The 21,849-nt window shown below is 38.1% G+C and overlaps 1 protein-coding gene across 1 annotated transcript in view; it reads left to right on the top strand.

The window, feature by feature from the left end:
- The window catches only part of GLP1R (glucagon like peptide 1 receptor), a 94,569-nt gene extending 73,832 nt beyond the window's left edge, over nt 1-20,737 (top strand). Inside the window, exons 10-15 of the mRNA XM_089529446.1 lie at nt 1,397-1,457; nt 10,964-11,033; nt 13,041-13,128; nt 14,659-14,822; nt 16,357-16,398; nt 20,482-20,737. Coding sequence (XP_089385572.1) covers nt 1,397-1,457; nt 10,964-11,033; nt 13,041-13,128; nt 14,659-14,822; nt 16,357-16,398; nt 20,482-20,649 — 593 coding nt within the window. The 3' untranslated portion in view covers nt 20,650-20,737. The remainder of the gene's footprint in view (nt 1-1,396; nt 1,458-10,963; nt 11,034-13,040; nt 13,129-14,658; nt 14,823-16,356; nt 16,399-20,481) is intronic.
- Nucleotides 20,738-21,849: the final 1,112 nt, after the last annotated feature.

The following is a 21,849-nucleotide window of genomic DNA, read 5'->3' as shown; positions in this document are numbered from 1 at the left end:
GCTGCTTCCAGTGGTGAAGGTGAGAAGAAAACAGTGGGGGCAAAAGCCATAGTAACCTTCAATTATAGCAAAAAGCCACAGTTGCCTTCAGTGGGGATTGGGGAGGGGGGGGTTCCTTTCTGGCCCCAGTTGCCTTCAGAGTGGATGTGGTAGAGGACCATCCATCTTTACTAACTGCAAAGCCCACAGCTTTCTAAAGTTATTAATTGCTGTAAGTCAACTTGAGCTTATGGCGACCTTGTGAGTGAGAGACATTCCAAGTCACTCTGTTATCAACAGGCCTGGAAAGGTCTTGCAGACTTTGGGCCATGGCTTAATTGATTGAGTCTGTTTACCTGTAAGGTAGTCTTTCCCTTTTCCAGTTGCCTTCCATGTTACCAAGCATTATTGTATTTTCTAATGAGTTACATCTCATGATGTGTCCAAAGTACAATAATCTCATTTCAGTCAGTTTGTGAAGTAGGGGACGAGAAAACAACTATAGTGTCAGAGAATATAAAAATGTGGCAGCTAGATAACAGCTGTTATTTAAATAGAGAAGGGAACTGATATCAGTTCAAGTGTAGGTGGGAAGATGGTATCATATTATGGACTATCAGCAAAGCCTTCCATATGTTAACAACTCAATTTTCCCATCCTTTCAGTAGTTTTAAAATTTATCTCATGAAACATATGCCATTGGTGAAATCTGTTGTCTAGTAAGTCAGGATAATTTTATCTCTGTTCATGTACAGCCCCTTTTCAGTCTCTTCTGTTACCAATAAGACAACCTTCACCATGCCTGAAGATATGAGAGAACCACATAATCTTTGCAGACTATTGACTAGATTATCTAAAACCTGTGATTAAAAAAGGATATTTGTGGTCTACTAGAAATGTGTGGCCATCCTTTTAATGTCAGCTATTGTGTATGTGTTTGTGTGTGTTGTATGTCACTTGGTTTACTAACTACAGTTATCTAAGAAATTATGTAAATATGACTTTGCATTTTTTTGCTGTTTATCTATATGCCTGTGAGTTTCAAGTACAAATAGTTCTTGAATCTTATTCAGCTGCTAGAAGCACTTCAAGTGAAACTGCCAATCGGGCATTCCATTGTTTTTCTAGGAAATAACATGTAGGATTAAATTCAGTGTAATACAAATTTCACAAAGCAAAATCAGTTTATGATTTTGCAGTGTGAATGTTTATTCAGGGCGGGTATATTCGTTTGATTATTAAACCATAAAATCGTTCTTGGATGCTCTAGACTATGAGGATAAACAGACACTGTAAATCATCTGCAATCTCTTTTCAACTTAAGAAGATTGATATTGTATGAAATACTGCACTACTTTCCTGTTTTCTTTTTCTTGTGTCTCATTCTCTGTGCATATCTTGTTTCCTCTTTTTCCAGGTGTGCCAATGCTGTTTGTTATCTTCTGGGGAATTGTCAAGTACCTATATGAAGATGAGGGGTTGGTTCAGTTCTGATTCTTAGCTGGTCTCTTGTGAGGGTTGTGTCTATTGGGGAGGGGAGGCTGTAACCATTTTTCTTTGGCTTGATTGCTTTGGCAATGGCTGTTGCATTGACATCATATACATTTGCTCATGTTGTAGCCTGGCAAGAGCAGATCATGTTTTGTATTAGAAAAGCCTCTCATTACATTTTATTAAAATAAGCATAAGCTTTTGCTAATCAGACATTTTCTGCATGCTTCAATATATGTCTCTTTGGAAAAGGTGTACTGTTTAATATCCCCTCCCACCGCCGCCGCCGCTGCCAATGGTAACCATACCTAGTGAGGCTGTCCCTACATATCTTGCCTTGACAATTTAGTCTGTAAAAATTCCAGAGTGGGAGGGTTAAAGTGGGGAGGAATCTTGGGAGTTGTGGTTCAACAGATTTGGAGAGCTACATGATTGCCATTCCTGTGGCAAGCCTTTGAATACCAGCTTCTGAGTTGTGGTAAGAGAGAAATATTGCACTCTTTCCTTACTTGTGAGCTACTTATATACCTGGATTGGTTTGCCTACTGATCATCATTACTTCTTGTCTAGCATGGATTAAATCTCATTCTGTTAGCCCACATCCAATCCATTAGTGCACTCCCCCCAACAATAACTGACCACTGTGAAAAACTAGACTAGGTAGAACTATATGGACTTATCCTGCCAAGTCACCCATGCAATGGTTCAAGAAGATTGCAGTAGCCTCCAAAGGCATATTGAATGTATCTATATAGCATTCTCCTGGGTGTGTGTGTGGGGGGGAATGTGCTAGTTTCAATAGGGGTCTGATTACCTATTTCTTTTAACTTGTAGTTACTCTCACTTGCTTTATAAAATACACAGCTGTTTTCTCTGTAGATAACCACTTCCTAGTACAAACCCCATTGTACAAAGAAAACAAGATACATTACCATTCACTTTCTGTCCTTTACCTTTTAATTTATGGAATGAATTTGGGAGAAAAAGTCATAATGGATGTATTTGAACAGACCTGTTTTTTTTAACATATTCAACATTGAGTACTCCAACCAGTTATATATGTTTTAACAAACCTATGCATTAAACACATTTTACATAGTGTAGGATTATAGCAAGACAGTCTGACCTTATTGTCCTTTTATGATGGACAACTGCAGTGTTTGTACCAGCTACAATTCTGTTCTCACTCATTACTGTTAACCCAGTGGCAGTGCTTGCCATAATAATAACTGCAATAGAAATCAGTGCTTCCAATAAGCCCTTTTAAAATGGTATGGCCATTTGCAATAAAGGAGGAGAGCTACAGGCTCCATAGATATGGTTGTTTGTATACCTGCCCATATTGCCACCTGCAAATTTTTGTGCAGGGAATGAAGCCCGTGTTCTTGTTATATGCCTTAAAGTTGACTCTGATTTATGGTAGCCATATCCTAGGTGCCTAACCTAGGCAAGATTTATTCAAAGGAGGTTTTTCATTGCATTTCTCCAAGGCTGAGAGATTGACTTCCCCAATGTCACCCAGTGGGTTTCCATGGTTGAGCAGGCATTCAAACCCTGGCCCCAGAACCCTAGTCCAACATGCATGTCAGGTCCCTTCCACCTCTATGATTCTATGAACACTCTAACCATTCTAATACACTGTGTGGTGGCCCTTATATGGCAATGGCCAAGAGAGAGAGGGTAGAATGGGTGTGAGTGTGGCTGGTTCTCAGGAAGACAGGAGGGCATGATGGAGGGTGAAGGAGTTAGACCAGTTAGGGTAGGCAAGTGGAAGAGAAAGAGGGGAAATGCAAATCAAGGTTTGAAAATATGAGTTGTTGTGTTTATTCTACTTCAGATTATTTATTTATATATATATTTGGGGCCCAAGGTGGCTTACAAGAAATTAAAACAATGTGCAAATAAAATCTTACACCACATTTTAAAAACAAAGTTCTGTTAAAAGTACAAAGGTAGTTTTTTTTTAAAAAAAAACCCTCACATTTGAAACACAAGAAAAAAAGATAAAAGCACAACTTATCACATCACGTCACATTGAAAGGCCCTTCTGCCACATGAGTTAAGAGCTAAAGGCCTGCCCAAATAAAAAGGTTTTTGCCTCCCAAAGAAGGTAGCACATGGGGCACAGACTGAGCCTTCTATGGGAGGGAGTTACACAGCCTGGGAAGAGCCACTAAGAACTCTCTCATGTGTCCTCACCAAACACGTATCTGATGGTGCGATACAAAGAAAGCTCTCCTCTAAAGATCTCAAAATTTGAATCAAATAGGGAAAGTCTAGTGCTACTGCTATAGTACTATTATTCCACTTTGACTACTACAGATGCCTCCTATGGAATCCTGCGATTTGCAGTTTAGGGGAGGACATTTAAAATTCTCAGCTAGAGAACTCTTAGACCACACTACACTACAAACCCAGGAATGCCACAGTAGGCAGCCATAGCAGTAAGAGTTGAATAATAGCTCTATAACAGTGTGGTACTGTATAGTCTATAATGGTCTTTCAACATAGATCCAAAACACACTGCAGAAATAATCCAGTGTGAGGCTGCTTTAACTGCTCTGGCTCAGTGCTAGGGAATTCTGAGAAGTATAGTTTTGTGAGACGTTTAGCCTTCTCTGTCAGAAAGCTCTGGTGCCACAATAAACAACAATTCCCAGTATTCCCAAGCACTGAGCTAGGGCAATTAAAGTGGTCTTGAATTGGATTATTTCTGCAGTGTGTTTTGGATCATATTCAGTTATATATTAATGTTGTTGTACTGGTTTGTTGATATATTTCATTTTTCTTGATACTGATATTTGTGAAATAAATCCTACCTGTGTTTTAAAGACCTCTGGGAGAGTTCTGTCATCAAAGAGAGCTCACATTGGCATGGTTTGAACTCCCCCACTTCCCAGAAATATTTCAGTTTTACAGCTGTCACCATGATGTTCCCCCCTCCTGCATTCATTAATGTGCAGAGATGTAGCTGAATATGATAACAAATTTGTAACGTACTGTTGAAATGTTGACATTGGTTAATGTATTGCCATTTCAATGTCACAGACACTTAGCTCCCTTTCTAGAAAATTTATTCTGGGTTTTTGATGTTTGGATATTGATTTGTACTTGGTGCTACATATGTCCTTTCACCACTGTTCTCTCTCAACTGCCAGTTCCTTCTTTTCTGTGTTTATTCATGGACCCACAAGAGTAGAAGGGAAAAAATGTAGTCATGTGTTTGTTTTTACTTATATACTTGCTATTGTGCTTCAACTTGCTACTGAGCTGGTTACAGCCCTCTTTTCTAGTTTTCCTAATCATAGAGTAGGAATGTTGTGCTGTGAAGTAGTTTACTAAGTATATTTATATATTGTTGTTCCTTACTGTCAACATTTATACAAAGTGCTGCACTGACGCAAAGAAGTGTCCTAAACCTGGAACAATGGACCTAATGTAAACTAGGCTAACACTCCTGTTATTCTTTGCCACAATCACTCTTTTAGGACTGCATCATTGCTGCAAGGCTAGCATTCCTATGCGGTGCCTAACTCTCTTGTACTAGTAAAATTCAGTTTCTGTTCAGTTACAAGAGCATTGCAGTCATCTTGGAGATTTATGTGTGATCTGTTAATATGCATGGCATTTGCCATCTGTCACACTGATTCATTGAGTACAATCAATGCACAGAAAATTGTTCCCTTTTTAGATGTACAGTGCTGAGTTTGCAAAAGCTCTATTACATGAGGAAGTGGAGGGTTGGGAGCCAGCAGGGTGATAACAGTCACATAACTTTAGGCTCTGGGCACTGTTCATCTGGAGTCAGGCCACTGTCCAAGCAATTCTTCTGCTGCCCTAATGTTGACTGGACAGAATGACAGTTTAATCTTTTCCATCTTAACAAATTTGTGTAGTGATTAATTTTGGAAAAAGGAAAAATAGTACAAGTTGAGTATCCCTTAGATGAAATTGTGAAATCCAAAATACTCTTAAATCCAAAAAATTTGAGCTACAACACAAGTAGTGTAGTACATACCTGTATTGTATTTGCAAGGATGGAAAGAGGCATGAGGATCTGTGCAATGGCTGGAATCCATGCTTCCTACCATTTCACAAATCCACAGTCTCTCTCCAGCCTTATTATGTCTCATTATTTATATACAAGTACAGATATTCAAACATTTGAAAAGTGGGACACCTCTAGTCCTGAGCATTTTGGATAACAGATATTCAACCTGTACTGAATCATGTGTCTATGAAGCATGTGCTTTATAAACTGTTGCAAAGCCTTTGACTGCATAGATCATGAAAAGCTATGGATGGCTCTTAAAGACATGGGAGTGTCACTACATTTGATAGTCCTGATGAGAAATCTATACTTAGGTCAAGAGGCCACTGAGAATATGGAGAAACCAAATGGCTCCCAATTGGTAAAGGAGTCAGGCAAGGCTGCATTTTATCACTCCACATATTCAGTTTGTATGTAGAAAATACCACATGAAGAGCAAGTTTAAACTTAGAAGAAGGTGGAAGAGTGAAGATAGGAGGAAGCAGCATCAACAATCTAAGATATGCAGACACCATACTTCTAGTGAAAAACATCACAGAAGGAAGAAGAAAGAAGAAAGAAAGTGCAATGGCAGGCCTAATGCTAAACATAAACAAAAATAATGACCACAGAGAATCTACACAAATTCAACCTAGACAATAAGGAAACCAGAATAGTAAAAGATTTCCTATACCTTGGATCAAATGTTGATCAGAATGGAGACTGCAGTCATGAAATAAGAAGACTAGGAAGGGGGAAGGCAGCCATGAAAGAACTAGGAAAGAACCTAAAAAAATAAAGATAAACAATCAAGTATTAAAATTAGAATCATCCAAGCCATTGTATTCTCCAGCACGATGTACAGATGTGGGAGCTGGACAGTGAAGAAAGCAGATAAGAAAAACATCCATTCATTTGAGATGTGGTTCTGGAGAAGAGTGCTTGAGGATACAATGGACAGCCAAAAAGGCAAGCAAATGGGTCCTTAAACAGATCAAGCTTGAACTCTCTCTGAAAGACAAGATTATCAAATTGAGGCTGTTGTATTTGGGCCACATCATGTGAAAGCATCCCTCATTAGAGAAGACAATAATGGCACCTAACACCAAATAGATTGGATAAGATGTGCAGAATGAGAAATAAACAATGTAGAAAATACAAATAAAAAACAGGGCCGTTCCACTATATGTAGTGGACTTGCCCCAAACCAATCAGATATTGGATAAAAATCCACAAATATATGATGAAGATTTTAGGCACAGCTTTTCCACTGAATCGGGAACTTTTTTAAATACTAAATATGATGTCAGTATTGGGAAAAAATTGAGAAGAAAAATTGGAGAATTATTTTATACATGAAAACAGCCACAAGAATTCTATATGCACAGAAATGGAAAATGGAGGAATTACCTACTAATCAAGATTGGCTAATTAAAGTAGCCAACATGATGGATGGAATCATACAAATTGACACACTAGTTGAAAAATAAATCTTAACAAAATGCAGAAGAAGAATAGTCACAAGTCAGTTTATTGGAAAGATATATAGCCAAATTTTTAAAAAATCTAAGAAAATTCAAACCGGACAGATGAATAGGAATAAGACTGAAAAGAAGATACTGATTATTTAATGGAAAAAATAAAAGCTTTGGATATAGAGTATTGAAACGAGTTAATTTTATAGAAGTTCAGTAGGATCAGATGAGAAGTAATGAAATCTAGAAAGAGATGGAACAGATAAACAAGATATGATGTAGTAAATTTTATTTTATTCTTGCATGAAAGAGAATGCCTTTTCCATCATATGTAAATAATGCATAATGTCTTATATCTTGTTTTATGATTAGAAAATAAAAAGTTTAACAAAGAAAAGAAAGACAGTAATGCTAGGAAAGGTAGAGGGCAGTGGAAAGAGAAGAAGACCGCACACTAGATGGACAGGACTCAATCAGAGAGGTCATGGGCCTGGATTTACAGGGCCTAAGCAGAGCAGTGGAGGATAGAGGCTCTTCTTGGAGATGTCTCATCACAGGGTCACCATAAGTCAGAGTCGACTTGAGGACAGTTAACGAAAACATTGAGACACAATGATTTTTTCAAGACTGGTGGCAAATTTGAACTGGTGTCAGAGTGAAAAACCTCTGATAACAAAGAACATGCTGGATTCATGGATGTACTATTTAATAAACTGAAGTTCATTTCTTACCCAGTTTTCAAATCTAATGAGCTTGTTCCTAAGGTATTTAGGCAAGCAATAAATAGGCAAACAAACAAAAAGATCTGCACTGTTGTTGACTTCAGCTAGTTAGCTTTGGCTTGTTGGGCACTTTAAGTATTTAAAAACTACAACCATTCAACAGCCTTTCCAGGATAGTTTGGGGAAACAGGATGAGAGAGAGAGGGGTAGGAATATATATTAAAAAAATAACTATTAGTATTCCAACAGAGCGATCCTCTACATGTTTAATCAGAAATAGTCCCCTTTAATAACCTTGAAATTCCGTACAAAGTGTGTAGTTTGTATAGCAGTTCCACCTGAAATAGTTTGCAGCATGTACTCTTGTGTTTACAGACCTAAGCAGATTTACATTGTAGAATGGTGAAACAAGTGTCTAAACATAGTGATTGTGTGTTACACCAACACTTAACTGTTTACAGCCATGTGGATGTGCTTCATAATCTTTAGTGCTGTGAGCTTAAATACAAAAATATAAATTGATAATTGGGGTCAAGTACAATGCTAACTCATCATTATAATGGAATGAATTGTTAGAAATAGTATTTCCAAACTGGTGGTCATCAAATGTTTTGAGATACAACTCACCATATTCTTGAACATTGGCCATGCTAGCTTGACTGTTGAGAGTTGATATGCTTTTGGTCAGATTGTTGTTATTGTTGTTGCTGTTGTTGTTGTTACCTCAATGACTTCTTTTGTTTTTGTAATAAATTTCCTACATTATACCTGTAGAAAATACACTTTGGGTGCAGCAATTATAGAGGGGGAAAAACAGATTTGTAAATAGACTGACTTTTGGCAAGTTCTTATGGAAGCAAAACTCTCTTACTTATTTTTTTGTTCCATCAACTGAGAGAGAGATGATACTGCAAGCTCAATCTTACACTCCTGGTTAGATCCAGTCTTTGTGATTCTGTTTGAATATATTACATATATAGCCATGTATGATTTTTATGTGTTACTATTGTGTGCCATCATTTTTGATGTAGTGACCCTAAGACAAGCCTATCATTGTTGGAGTTTTCAGCCAGTTTAGAGGGGGTTTGTCTTTATCGTCCTCTGAGGCCAAGAGCATGTGACTTGCTCAGTGCCGCCCAGTGGATTTCAGTGGCTGAGTAAAGAGATAAACGTCTTCAGAGTCATAGTCTAGCACTGAAACTACTATACCATGCTGTCTCCCAGGATTTTTGTGTGTATTATGCTATTATTTGTATTTAAAAAATATTCATAGACTTTGTAGCATCTTTGCTAAACCCAGAACAGGGATGAGTTCATTGTAATGTTAAACACAGGATTGAAATATAAATAAATTTAAAATAAAAATAAATACCACAGGTATTAGCAGCTAGTATGGCAGAAGACCAGCAGTGGATTGGGTGTGGGGATAATGTACAGCAAGACTGTATTTAGAATGACGTTGCTTGCCTTTTGCGTTACTTGGATATTTTATATATGATTTCTGTTAAATAAAACCTTCAGTCTGATGCATTTGGCAGTCCCGAAAGACCAATTTTGGCTATCTAAACCTTGTATAAATATTTGTAACGTGATATAATAAATCCTCTGTGCCTTTTGTTATCTGTAAGGGGCAATATTTCTATGCTTTCTCCTCAATTGCAGTAATAGTTACTGAATGTCTTAGATATGTTCATACCTTTTGTCTTTGAGATAGAAAAGCGGATGTGCAGCAGGCTATGAATTGTATTTGTAACTTGAATAACTCCTCACTTACCAGGGATATTGAGAAATAAATGATGTTTGAGTCACAGTGGTTCAAAACTACTGAGAGTTTTGTGAGTATATGGAACTGAAAATCAATAATTTTAAACATTAAGTACATAAAGCCTTGTCATAAATGAGCTTCTCATTTGCCTTAATTCATAAAAATTACATTTTCATTAAAATAAGATTTTGTAATAGGGTAGGCTTCTTCTTTTAGTTGAGATTCTCTGGACAGACTTTGCTTGTTCATTCAAAGTGTACCTAATTGCAAAATATAAAATACAGAAAAGAAATTATTTCCTTCCCCAGGTTGGCTGATTATTTTGGAGGGCATCACAGGGCTTTGTATCAATGTTGTGTAAGATGTGGGTGCATACCTGCTTCAGTTGCTCTATTAATTAATGGAGAAGGCTTAGGGGATGCACCAGTCAAGAAAGTTCAGCTATTATATTGTCTCTCTCCAAAAAGAACAAAACTGTCATCCTTCCCAGGTGCAACTATGGGGCTCTCCAGACCGCCCCGATAAAACAACAAGAACTTCACTCTTGGAAGCACAAATCCCCTTTTGTGTCCCGATGTGCTCCCTTTTTAAAAGACACATATATACTTTTTTTAAAAAAATGAAAAACAGAAGTGCAGCTTTCTATGCTTAAATTCATATTCATATGTCAGACTCTGGTAAATGGGAGGAGAGAATCACATGTGCTGAAGTTGCCAATCCTTACCATATCAATTAAAGTGGGATGGGATGGCACTGTTTGACATAGGTCCTTGCAATGTAAATGCTTCACCAATCATAATGGTGTGTTACTAATCTCAAAGATGCTGAATGATTTTCATGCAAGCAGAAAAATTTATCAAATGCTATTCTAGAAAACCAAAGGAGCCCCTGCATTCTATCTGGCAAACATACTAAGCTTTGAAGTACATTTAAAGAGTGAACTGCAAAAACATTTCTAGTTGCAAAGTAGACACAATCTGACTGGCGAGAGTAGGGAAGCTAGTGTGAACCCTGAAAGTCTGACCAAACGGCATACTTATTTTCACCTGTAAACCAAACCTGACATGAAGTAATGAGAGTTAGTGTAGGTAACTGATAACTGGAGGTAAAATATTGCTGATATGAAGCTCAGTGTTTCAATTAGACAGAGGGAGATTTGGCTAACAAACTTCCCACTTATCGTATGATTTGTCTTGTGACATCTAATAAAACAATTCTCCATAATTGTTTGCTTTTAATTATTAACAAATTGTGATGGAGAAATTAGCCATAACTAAACAGAACAGAGAGATTTAAGAGCACCCATTTTAGCAACAATATTACATATTGGGCTAAAGCTTTTTGTGTTTGCAAGATCCAAGCAGCTAACATCCATCTGTGCAATGTATTTTGCTAATGCTACCAGTTATTTTCCATCTTCACTGCTGAGATGTGCCCTCAGGAGAAAATAATTTATGCAAGGCACCAAGGGATTCCTGATTGTCATGTCTTACTTTTCCAGTTGCTGGAACAAGAACCTAAACATGAACTACTGGCTGATCATCAGACTGCCCATTCTTGTTGCTATTGGGGTAAGTGATGAGGAATCCAGGTAGATAATTTAGCATATACTTGGGATGAAGAAATATTCTGGAAATAAAGATTGTGTGCCATGGACAAAAGCAATTTGCAAGATTTGTATTGATATTTGGCAGTAGTACAGGATGTGAAGGTAATGTAGAGACTTTAACCACTGCACTTGTAGAGATGGGTTTAGGGGATACAGTCTGCATTATTCTAAGCCTTAATGTCAACTGAAGCAATAATTAAATTAAAGATAAATTTCTGCTCTTTAAAAGTCACCCTTTTCACTGATTCCCACAATGGTCTCCAGGTCTAAATGCTGTAAAGGCAGCAGATCCCGCCTTGGAAGTTAAGCAGGGTCAGTTCTGGTTAGTACTTGGATGGGAGACTGCCAATGAATAGCTGGTGCTATAGACTATGGCCCGGTACAGATTGGAAGAAAGAAATTCTCTGGATCGTTGCCGTGGCAACTGCACAGCCATGGCAACAATCCACAGCAAAAAGGAGCTCCAAAATGGAGCTCCTTCCGGCAAATGGCACCAAGGGGCCGTAAGCACCCTGGGGCATCGTGGTGATGTCATGTGTGCTCTGTGCTGTTTGGACGTGGCACATGCATGATGTCATCGATACGCACACCATGTGGATGGCAGTGTAATGCTGCACTCTCCGAAACCCTAGAATTGGCCCCAGGCCTCCGCAAACCGGCAGTCTGTACTGGACCTATGTTTCAGAGAAAGGAACTGACTAAACCACCTCTGAGTATTCCTTGCCTAGGTAAACCCTATGTAATTAATGGGGTCACCATAAGTTGATCGGTAACTTGAAGGCACACACGTACGTCAGGCAGAGACATGTGTTCATTTTAAGATGCTGCAGGTCATTCAGCCAACCTCAAAATAATTGTGTTTCACACTTCCTAATGAAATTTACAACAGGTAATAAATCCCATACAGACAGGACAAAATAAAGCTGCTTCAGGTTACTTTGGAGGTATGATGTTAAAATGATGCATGTGTCCTAAGAGGCCAGAAGATGTGCTAAAGCCACGCTCCAGTCCTATCTGGGCCCAATAGTTTCTCAGGTCCAAAACATACTGTAGAAATGATCCAGTTTGAGACTGCTTTAACTGTCCTGTCTTAGTGCTAGGGAATCCTGGGAATTGTAATTTATTGTGACGCCAGAACTCTCACAAAACTACAGTTCCCAGGATTCCCTAGCATTGAGACAGGGCAGTTAAAGTGCTGTCAGACTGGATTATTTCTGCAGTATGTTTTGGACCTCTGTCATAGAATCACAGAATTCACAAGGGCCATCCAGTCCAACTCCCTGCCATGTAGGAAATCACAATCAAAGCATCCCTGACATCCAGCCTCCGCTTAAAGATCTCCAAAGAGGGAGACTCCACCGCTCTCTGAGGAAGTGTGTTCCACTGTCAAACAGCTCTTACTGCCAAGAAGTTCCCCCTAATATTGGGGTGGAATCTCTTTCTTGGAGCTTGTATGCATTGTTTCGTGTTCTAGTCTTTGGAGCAGCAGAAAACAAGCTTAGTCAATCCTTACTATTTTGGTTGGCTGGTAAATAATAGTAGTTTCAAATATTCCAATTTAAAACAAAGTGACATTTGCCAGATAATTAGCTAATTCCAGTGTGGGTGACTTTGGACAAATCATTTACAAATTATGACTTAGCTAACTGATTATATCACTATTGTAGCACCTTTTAGACTAGTTGTTCTTCCACATAGATTGGGTCAGAACAGACCGGCTTGGGGGAATGTGGTTTTGCCAGGGGTGCCTTCAGACTGTCCCTTCTGAGCTGTCTGTTCAGCCCCTTAGTCTCAAAGGTGCTACAGGAGCCCCTTGCCTACTGATATTCCAGACTAACATGGCTATGTGTCTCAATTCTGACTGATTATAACTGTGAAAATCTGTAAAATGAATATAGATTTATTGACCAAAACACACCATTTATATTCACAATGTACATTATGATCACTTGCTGTTTGTTTTATCCAGGTGAATTTCTTGATCTTTATCAGAGTTATATGCATTATAATTTCTAAACTGCAAGCCAATCTACTGCATAAAACTGACATAAAATGCAGGTGAGCCAATTTGTCTTCAAACATGTGATTTTCTGAGGGGGTTAATGAAGATAATTATAGATTACAGCTTTTAAGTGGGTAGGGATAGGGTTGGATTTTTTTAGGATTTTTAACTATCTTGTTTTATTGTAATCCGCTTGTATTATTACAACTACTACTAAGAAGAAACTGCATTAGTTTTGGTCAAGAACAGTTTAATCACATCTGACAGCAGTAGGTGTAGTGTTTATGGTTAACATCTATTTATTTTTAAAGAAAAGGAAGACTTTAGTTGTTTTCAATCTAGCATCAAAAATTGAAGATTCTGTAACAGTTTTCATTGAGTACTAAAAAGACACTTATTTTTAATGGAACACATGCTGGCATACATATCCAGCCTCCTCCAAGAAATATATTCTTTATTTCATAGAGATTTATATATTACATGTTTTGTAATCCATGCTCGGCTTTTCTCATTATGACATTTTGAGTGGCATAAATTTATTAGACTTGCATATTTAAATAAGCATTTTCTAAGTGCAATACAAAGTCATAGATATTTTGTAGCAGTTCACAGAGGTACAATGATTATTTTATTTTTAAATGGCAAAATGGTTTATAAGATGAAATCAACAGAATAGAAATAACGGTAAAACATACAACAAGGTACCCAGAAAGTTCAGTAAACTAAATGGGTGCCTTCTCAGTTCCCTGTAAGATATACCTCTGCTTAAACCTAGCATTCGTAGGTCAATGAGCTCACTACCGCATCCAAGAACGTAATATATTCATGAATGTCTCCTACATAGATTATATATAGATTTAATATAATATTTTTATCTCTGCATGTACAGACATAACTTTTTAAGAGTGGTAGCTGCTTCTGCTGTTGTATAAACAAATTGCATTTGTCATGCTGTGCTTCTGTTCTTGTATAAATAATGTTTATCACACCTGGAGTGAGTTTGGAAAGTAGCGGGGCCACAATTTGGTTGCTGCAGCGTGGTTACACGGAAAAGAGAGCCGGCCGCCTCTTTCTGGTGGTCTGTACCCCGCCCACATTTATCCAGTTCCCAAACATTGCATGCTGTGGAAGGCCAACTTAATTCTATTAAGGTGAAGGGCATACAGATCAAAGAAGCTAAGTTACATATAGGCAGATGACCTAAATGCTGCCTTCAGGTGCCTCTTGTCCTGCCTGTCATGAGATTTTCCTATGAAGTATTTTCCAGAAGAAAAGGTACTAAGGAATTGCAAACATGAATACAAATTCCATATTTCTCATATACAAATGTCATAATGGCTAAGGACAGTAAGAAAGAAGGTAAGTCGTATACTAGAGACTTAAAGATACATCTGGAAAATAAATGCTTGCAAACATGTATCAGTAAAACAATTTATATACCTACTTAATTTATTATTTTGAGGGGGCATGAGAATGTTAAAGTAACAAAAGAAGTAAATATTTGAGTTTGGCCCAGTTTACAAAGGTCTTTCTAATTTAATTTTCTGATCTGATTGGTTAAACTTGATAATTATTTTTTGCACTTGGATTTTCTGTTCTTGGATTTCTAGATTGGCCAAATCTACACTGACCCTGATCCCACTGCTGGGAACGCATGAGATTGTCTTTGCTTTTGTAACTGATGAACATGCCAAAGGGATGCTGCGCTTTGTGAAGCTCTTCTTTGAACTTTCCTTCTCATCCTTTCAGGTATTAGCCAGAAAATATTTCATCAGAGTGTCTGCTAGTTACACCTGATACCTTTTCTGCCAAATTCCCCTATATTTCTGATTATGATAGTAACAGTGTCTTCTAGGATTGTCACTTTAGAAACATGGAAGGAGGGGTTTGAAGGAGCATTTTTCAAAGCTGTAATGCATATAGAGTAGGGATGTAAATATCTGAATATTTTGTTCTTTCCTGTGAGGGCAAATTACTTTCACAGGTTTCTCCCCATTGTGGGGAAAATTCATATTGCTGTGCAGATATCTAGTGTTTTAATTCCTAAAGTGTTTTGGAACATTTTTCTAATATAAATACACATGCATGAGAATTATGGCTTTTTTATGCAGGAAAAAAACTTTTTTCCTGATAACCATGTGTGTTTTGGTGCAAGAAAATGCTGTTTTACACACCAAAAACAATTATCTGGAACCAAAAAAAATTGTTGCACAGACTACAGTAGTCTTGAACAACAGGAGCAACAACAAAAATAGCTGCATAGAGATTTTGTGCAAGATTGCTGGGTTTTTACACAGAAAACAACAGCCTTGTGCAACACACACACACACACACACATTCATTGCTGTTAGGAAGCAGTGTTTTTTGCACATGTTTGTAAGCCACCTTGAATGCTGTATGAAGAGAAAGGTAGGATATATATTAAATAAGTAAATAGCGTGTGAGTACTGCACAAAAACCTCAACACTGTGTTATTGATCATTATATTATTTTTCCTTTATTATCCTTCAGCCAGGCAATGAAAAAGGTGAATATTGGCCCAGTGCAGATGGGCGAGAAGTGGCATGCTGGCGCCGATTCTAGGGTTCTGGAGCACGCAGCAACCGCACGCTCCAGAACCCTAGTCTGTATGGACACTGGCATCATGGCAGCCTCCCGTTCACATGGGGGCCGCCATGATAACGCAAGCACAGGAGGCTAAGAAAGAGGCTTTTATATTCTCACCATCATGGTATAAAAATAGGCCCACGCACACTGTGCTGTGATACCCCATAGCACAGAATGTGTGTAGCTTGTTCTAAGTGGTCAAGGGTATGCTTTCTTGCAGTAACAATGAAGAGTTGTCATGAGCAGAGTTCATGCACTTGATTCCTCACACTACCATCATGGTAAACAAGAAATAAGGGAAACTGTATCTTACAGAAGAGGTGCTAGTTTGTTAAGGCATATGGTATTAATTTTTACACCATGATCACTGAAGTACCAACAGCGAGTTTGTGTATGTGTTTGCACTGGAACAGATCAGCACACTGATGTTGGTAGTGGTGCTGTCTGAAATCTGCAGTTGGAAAAGCCCTTGCCAGGAATCTTCATCTGTTTGCACAGTGGCTGCCAGTGCTGCTGTTTTAATAGTTGTAGTGTTATTGTTTTTATTATCCATTTTGTTGCTTTTATCATTTTTATGTAAAAAAAGGCAGATAACAAAATTGCTAATAAAATGAATTTTAATTGCAATCTAGACTTGTCCATTTTGCTATTGTATTGATTTTTTTTCTTTCCCCAGGGTCTTCTGGTTGCCATTCTCTACTGTTTTAACAACAGTGAGGTAAAAGACATGGGGGAAATGGGTTATATGTTGCAATTGTAGCTTCTGTAACACAAAAAAGTTTTAAAATAGTTTCTAGTAGACAAGTTGATAAAAATTGAAAGTGTTCACATAACATTTCTACATCAATACAGTGGGTCCTTATTATCTGCTGGGGTTTGGTTCCAGGATCCCCCCTGGATAAGAAAATCTGTGGATGCTCAAGTGCCATTAAATATAATGACATAGCAAAACAATATCCATTATATTAAACAGAAAATCAAGGATTGCTATTGGAATTTATATTTTGGCAATATTTTCAAACCATGGATGCTTGAATCCATGGATTTAAAAATTCAGTGGATAAGGAGGGCTGACTGTATATGTCATCATATTAAAACGTTTTTTAAAAAAAGAATGTAGAGCAGTCAAAGATGTATAAATCAACTATGACTGACTGTAATGTTATGAGAGCTTAAGGCCCTACTGATGTACTTACAAAAGATGTTAGGCTGGGGAGGAGTAAGGAAGTGCCTATTAAAAGACATGATCCATCTTAATAACCCTTTCTTTCCAGCAACGTAGGGTCTACCTACACTAGAAATAATGCACTTTGACACCATTTTAAGTGCTATAGCTCCATCCTATGAGATCCTGGGATTCGTAGTTTTACAAGGTCTTTAGCCTTAGGATGCTGGTGCCTTGCCAAACTACAGACTCCAGGATTCTGTAGGATGGAGCCAGTGCAGTTAAAGTGGTGTCAGACTGTATTATTTCTATAGCATAGATGCACCCTTATTCTGCTTCTTTTCAGCAACCAGCTCTCACAGTCTCTTTATCTTAGAGGGTGGGAAGAAGGGTTCTTTCTGTCTCACTTTTGTCTTAGTTAGTGGAGCCAGGGACCACCCAACCACTACACAAGTCAGCCTATTGTGCTGCCAAGAATAGTGGATGGCTTGGGAGATGACAGTCTCTTGCACACCGTAGAACCTTGTACAACATACAACTTTGCACAACATACACAGCTACAACCTCTTGCTAGCATATTGCCACAGTCAGATCCTAGCTGTTATTTTCAGAGCAAAGGTTTTAGGTAGAGTATGATGGGCTTGAGGGTATGACAGGATATTCAAATATGTATCAAGCTACTTTAAGAATGTTAAGAACCATGCCACATCAAACCGAAGATGTATCAAGGCCAGTCTTCTCTTCACATGGTTACTAGTCAGTAGCCTAAGGCAGCTCACTCACAAGGTATGAGTGTAATTGTAATCCACTTGGTAGGGCTACCTAGCAAATGGTATACAGAAGCATACTTTTACTGTAACAAGTATAGATCCATCATAACTAGTAGCCACTGATACCTTATTGTTCCATGAATTTTTCAAATCCCCTTTTAAAGCTATCCAAGTCAACAGCCATACTGTATGTCCTCATAGTTTATATATTGTTTGAAAACTAGCTTCCTTTTATCTGTCCCAAATCCCACACTATTCAGCTTAAGTGGATGACCCTTGGTTTCTAGAATGATGGGAAACAGAGCAAAGCTTCTCCATATCTACTTTCTTGATATCATTCATAATTTTCTACACCACTACCATGTACTGTTTTACTTGACTTTTTTCTCTATAAACAGCCTTAAATTTTGTAACTTTTCCTCATAAGGGAGTTGTTCCAGTTTCTAGATCATTTCAGTTGCCTTTTTTCTGCACCTCTACAAGCTCTGTATTATCCTATTTCAGTTGTCATGACAAGCACTGCACATAATATTCCAAGTGTGGTAGCTCTATATATGTTAAGGATTATTTGATATTGGCAGTTTTATTTTCAGTTCCTTTTCTAATTATGACCAGCATAAAATTTTATTTTTTAAACAAACAGCACATTGTGGGGTGATATTTGCATTCTGTTATCTATCACAACCCCTTTTCATTCCACTTGGCTTCTTTGGTATATGAATTTACAGAAGAACATAAATTAGCTGAATGTGTGCATGAACACAGATTTCCCCATTAAGGGATAATGACTCTGTACATGAAATCATAACAAATAGTCCCTTGGCAATTTAAAAAGTAATCATTTTATTCTGTGGCATATTCTTTCCCAGCTTCAAAAAGCTCAGAAGCTAAAACTGAAAAGTCAGTATATGAATCAGTATCAGAACAGGAAAAGAAAATACTTCAGATTGCATGTTGAATATGGATATTTTGCTATCATCATCATCATCATCATCATCATCATCATCATCATCATCATCATCTTAATATCATTTCTTTCAAAGAATTCAAGCTACCTACATAGATCTTCCCACTGCTCTATTACAACAATCCTGTAAAGTAGGACAGACTAGTTCAAAGTCATCTAGTCAGTTTCATAATCCCAGTCCAATATCATAATCATTATATTTTACATACAATTTTACATTATTAGGAGGAGAGAATCTGTATTTTACATTATTAAGAGGAGAGAATCTGTTCTTTTCCTTCCTCTATGCCTTACAGATGCTTCTGACTAATAAATTAACTGAAAGAGAATGTTGCTGTCTCCATAAGTGGCTGAATACTATAGATCCTAAAGAGACCTCACAATAGATTTGTTCTCTTAGCAACACTGTGTTGCTTTTACTAGAGTAAATTACTTGATTTATATTCGCACCATTAATCCATTTACAAGTTGGAGTTAACATTGGCTTGTGATGTATTCTGTATTCATGCAGAAAGCTAATTTTAGCAGATGCAGTAAGTAGCTTTTTACTGTTGCCACTGGTTCTTCTAATTTTGCTCTTCACCATTGATGGATAAGATCAAAGTGTCTATGTTACATGAAGCTGCCACTCAGACCCGGATCTTGTCACACTCCATGATGGGAAGGTGAGGCATCCAAATCTACAGACCTTCAACCCCACTTTCAGTGACAGCCCCTTTCAGTAAATCACAGAAGCTTTTTCTTTGTTATTCATCTGCAAGCCAAGGGCATCCTGTGTCATCTTTGTAACTGTTCAAATGGGTGTCAGCCACAATTTGTTTGGTTTATCAGTTACCAGGCAAGAGACCTCCACCTCAAGTCAGATCAACTAGAGCAATGGCAGCTTCTGCAGCATATCTGAGTCACTATAGATAACTTCTGTAGACCTGCCACTTGATCACAAATGTCAATATTAATCTCCCACTACAGAATGGAATATAGACTGGACACAAGATCTCAGGCAGAGGTGGCTTTTGGATGGGTTGTGCTCTTCTCATGTACATCATGACACTCCTGCCTACTGTAGTTAGTAGCTTACTAGCTACCCGTTTGTGTGAGCTACAGAATAGACAAAAAAGGAGAACAGATTGTTTACCTGTAACTCTGTAATTGCTTGAGTGGTCATCTGTGAACTCACACAGCCCTGCCCAACCTCCTTTCCTTGTGTCCAGCTTTTCCCTTAGATCCTGGGTGCTATTGCATTGGCATCCATAGGTGTTAGGAGGGGAGTGCATCTATTTGGTGCACAGGGAGTGCATGGGACTACCACTAAAATGCTTGTATAACACCTCAAATGGCACAGACATAGGTAACCCATTTGTGTGAGTTCACAGATGACCATTCAGAGAACTACAGTAACAGGTAAGCTACAAAAGCTTCTGCTTCAACATATTTCACACAGTATCAAAGATGCTACAAGATCCCTTTACATAGAGGTAAGCAGCTTTTGCTGCATTTGGAAGAGGTGCAGTCACCTTGAAAACTATTGGGTGTCACAAAAAGGTGCTGTTAAAAAGTATTATACAGAAAGTTCAGACTGGATTAAATTAAGTCCAGTTTCAGAGAAAACAGATGGCTGCTTGTAGCAAGGAGTTAAGCCTGCTATTTCCTGCTGTAGTGCACACTTAAATCTATTTATAGAGTTGGGAGAAAACTGCTGCCATTATTTCTCTTATGAAACAACTGTATGATGGACTAATTAAGTAATTACAGGAATTATTTGAAGCAAAGGTAACAGTGGCCTTTGGACCTTGCCAGCATTTGTTAATTATGAGGCACTGTATCTTTTCTTAGCTTCTTAATAGAAGTACCTCAAATATGGATTACTCCTCCTTTTTACCTTTTGTTTCTTTACGAAAGGTTCGGACAGAATTTCAGAAAAGCTGGGAGCGCTGGAGACTCGAACACTTTTATGCCCAAAGAGACAGCAGTATGAAGCCACTCAAGTATCCAGCTAACAGCATAAGCAGTGGAGGTACAGTTGGAAGCACAGTCTATGCTGCCACTTGTCAGGCTACATTCAGCTAAGATCTCTTCAGAGGCAAGTGCAAGCGAGTGAGGCCATCTGACTTTGAACTGTAGGAAATAGCACTGAATACTCAGCCAGACCGATTGTGAGAGGCTGTTGGAAGGCTTAAGCCTCTGTTGTTCATTGCTGGAGGCAGCTGGATAAGCTTTTAAACTAAAAACAGCCTGCTAATGTAATCATTACATTTGATGGGAGGATATAATCTCCAAAGTAAGTTTAAAGAGTCCCCCCATTAATATCAAAGGCTTCTAGGTGTCTAAAGCCTAAACACTGTGTTGATGCAGCCACAAAGCATGGAGTTAATAGCTTATTAATTATTATTGCATTTCAATAATATATCTAATTAGCAGAGATAGGGGAAAAAAGTAAAGCCAATGTCTCTTCTTATGACTAAAAAGGGACAGTGATCATAATTAGCAGATAAATTGCAAAGCATTTCTATCTGCATTTATCTGTGTTGTTGCAGGAATGAAGGAAGCCACCCACCCCACTCCAACCTTGTCTGTCTAAAAAAACCCCATTTCCATCCACTCATGATTGCAATATGAAAACTGGGGGGGGGGGGGGCATGGACACACACACACATTTTCCAATAGACTTCATTGTTTGGGGTTTGTTTTTGTTGTTTGTTTTGTTTAGTGGAAGTGTTCCCTGGCACACCACTGTTATGGGGAAAACATACAGCATATGCTTTTAAAAATATTTGAAAAAAGTCCATTCCACACCATTCCCCTTAATATATCTTCCCTTAAACTAGTTAGTGCATTCTGTGCACTTCTTCTCTGCATCACTGGACCCCATCTCTTCCTCATGAAAAACACAACTACATAAACCTGGTGAAGAAACAATCTCTCTACAGGACAGCAGTCTTTCCCTGCCTGGACATCCATTGTGTGAGGACAGGGTATTTCATTTGATATCATGAAGTCTTACACAGTACTACTAAAGCATTGGAAACACTACTATCTTTTTATCAACAGGAAAGATCTGAAACTATTCCTATACCAATCAAGTTAGACAGCTATGCCTGTTGTCAGAGTGTACACATGCTGTAAATTTGGAACAATTTGCTTTGTTTATCGCACGCTCTCAAACACACTTTCTTACCTTGAAAACTTTAATCTATGTACAGTTAACTCTTCACTTGAAGAATGCATGCATGCCTCTTCTATTATTAATTGTGCCTTTTTAAGAATGGC

The sequence above is a fragment of the Sceloporus occidentalis genome, unplaced genomic scaffold (genome assembly GCF_023333645.1).
Source record: "Sceloporus occidentalis isolate IW3139 unplaced genomic scaffold, rSceOcc1.0.p SCAF_6, whole genome shotgun sequence".
NCBI classification, from domain to species: Eukaryota; Metazoa; Chordata; class Lepidosauria; order Squamata; family Phrynosomatidae; genus Sceloporus; species Sceloporus occidentalis.
This window is presented reverse-complemented; position numbering and strand designations above follow the sequence as displayed.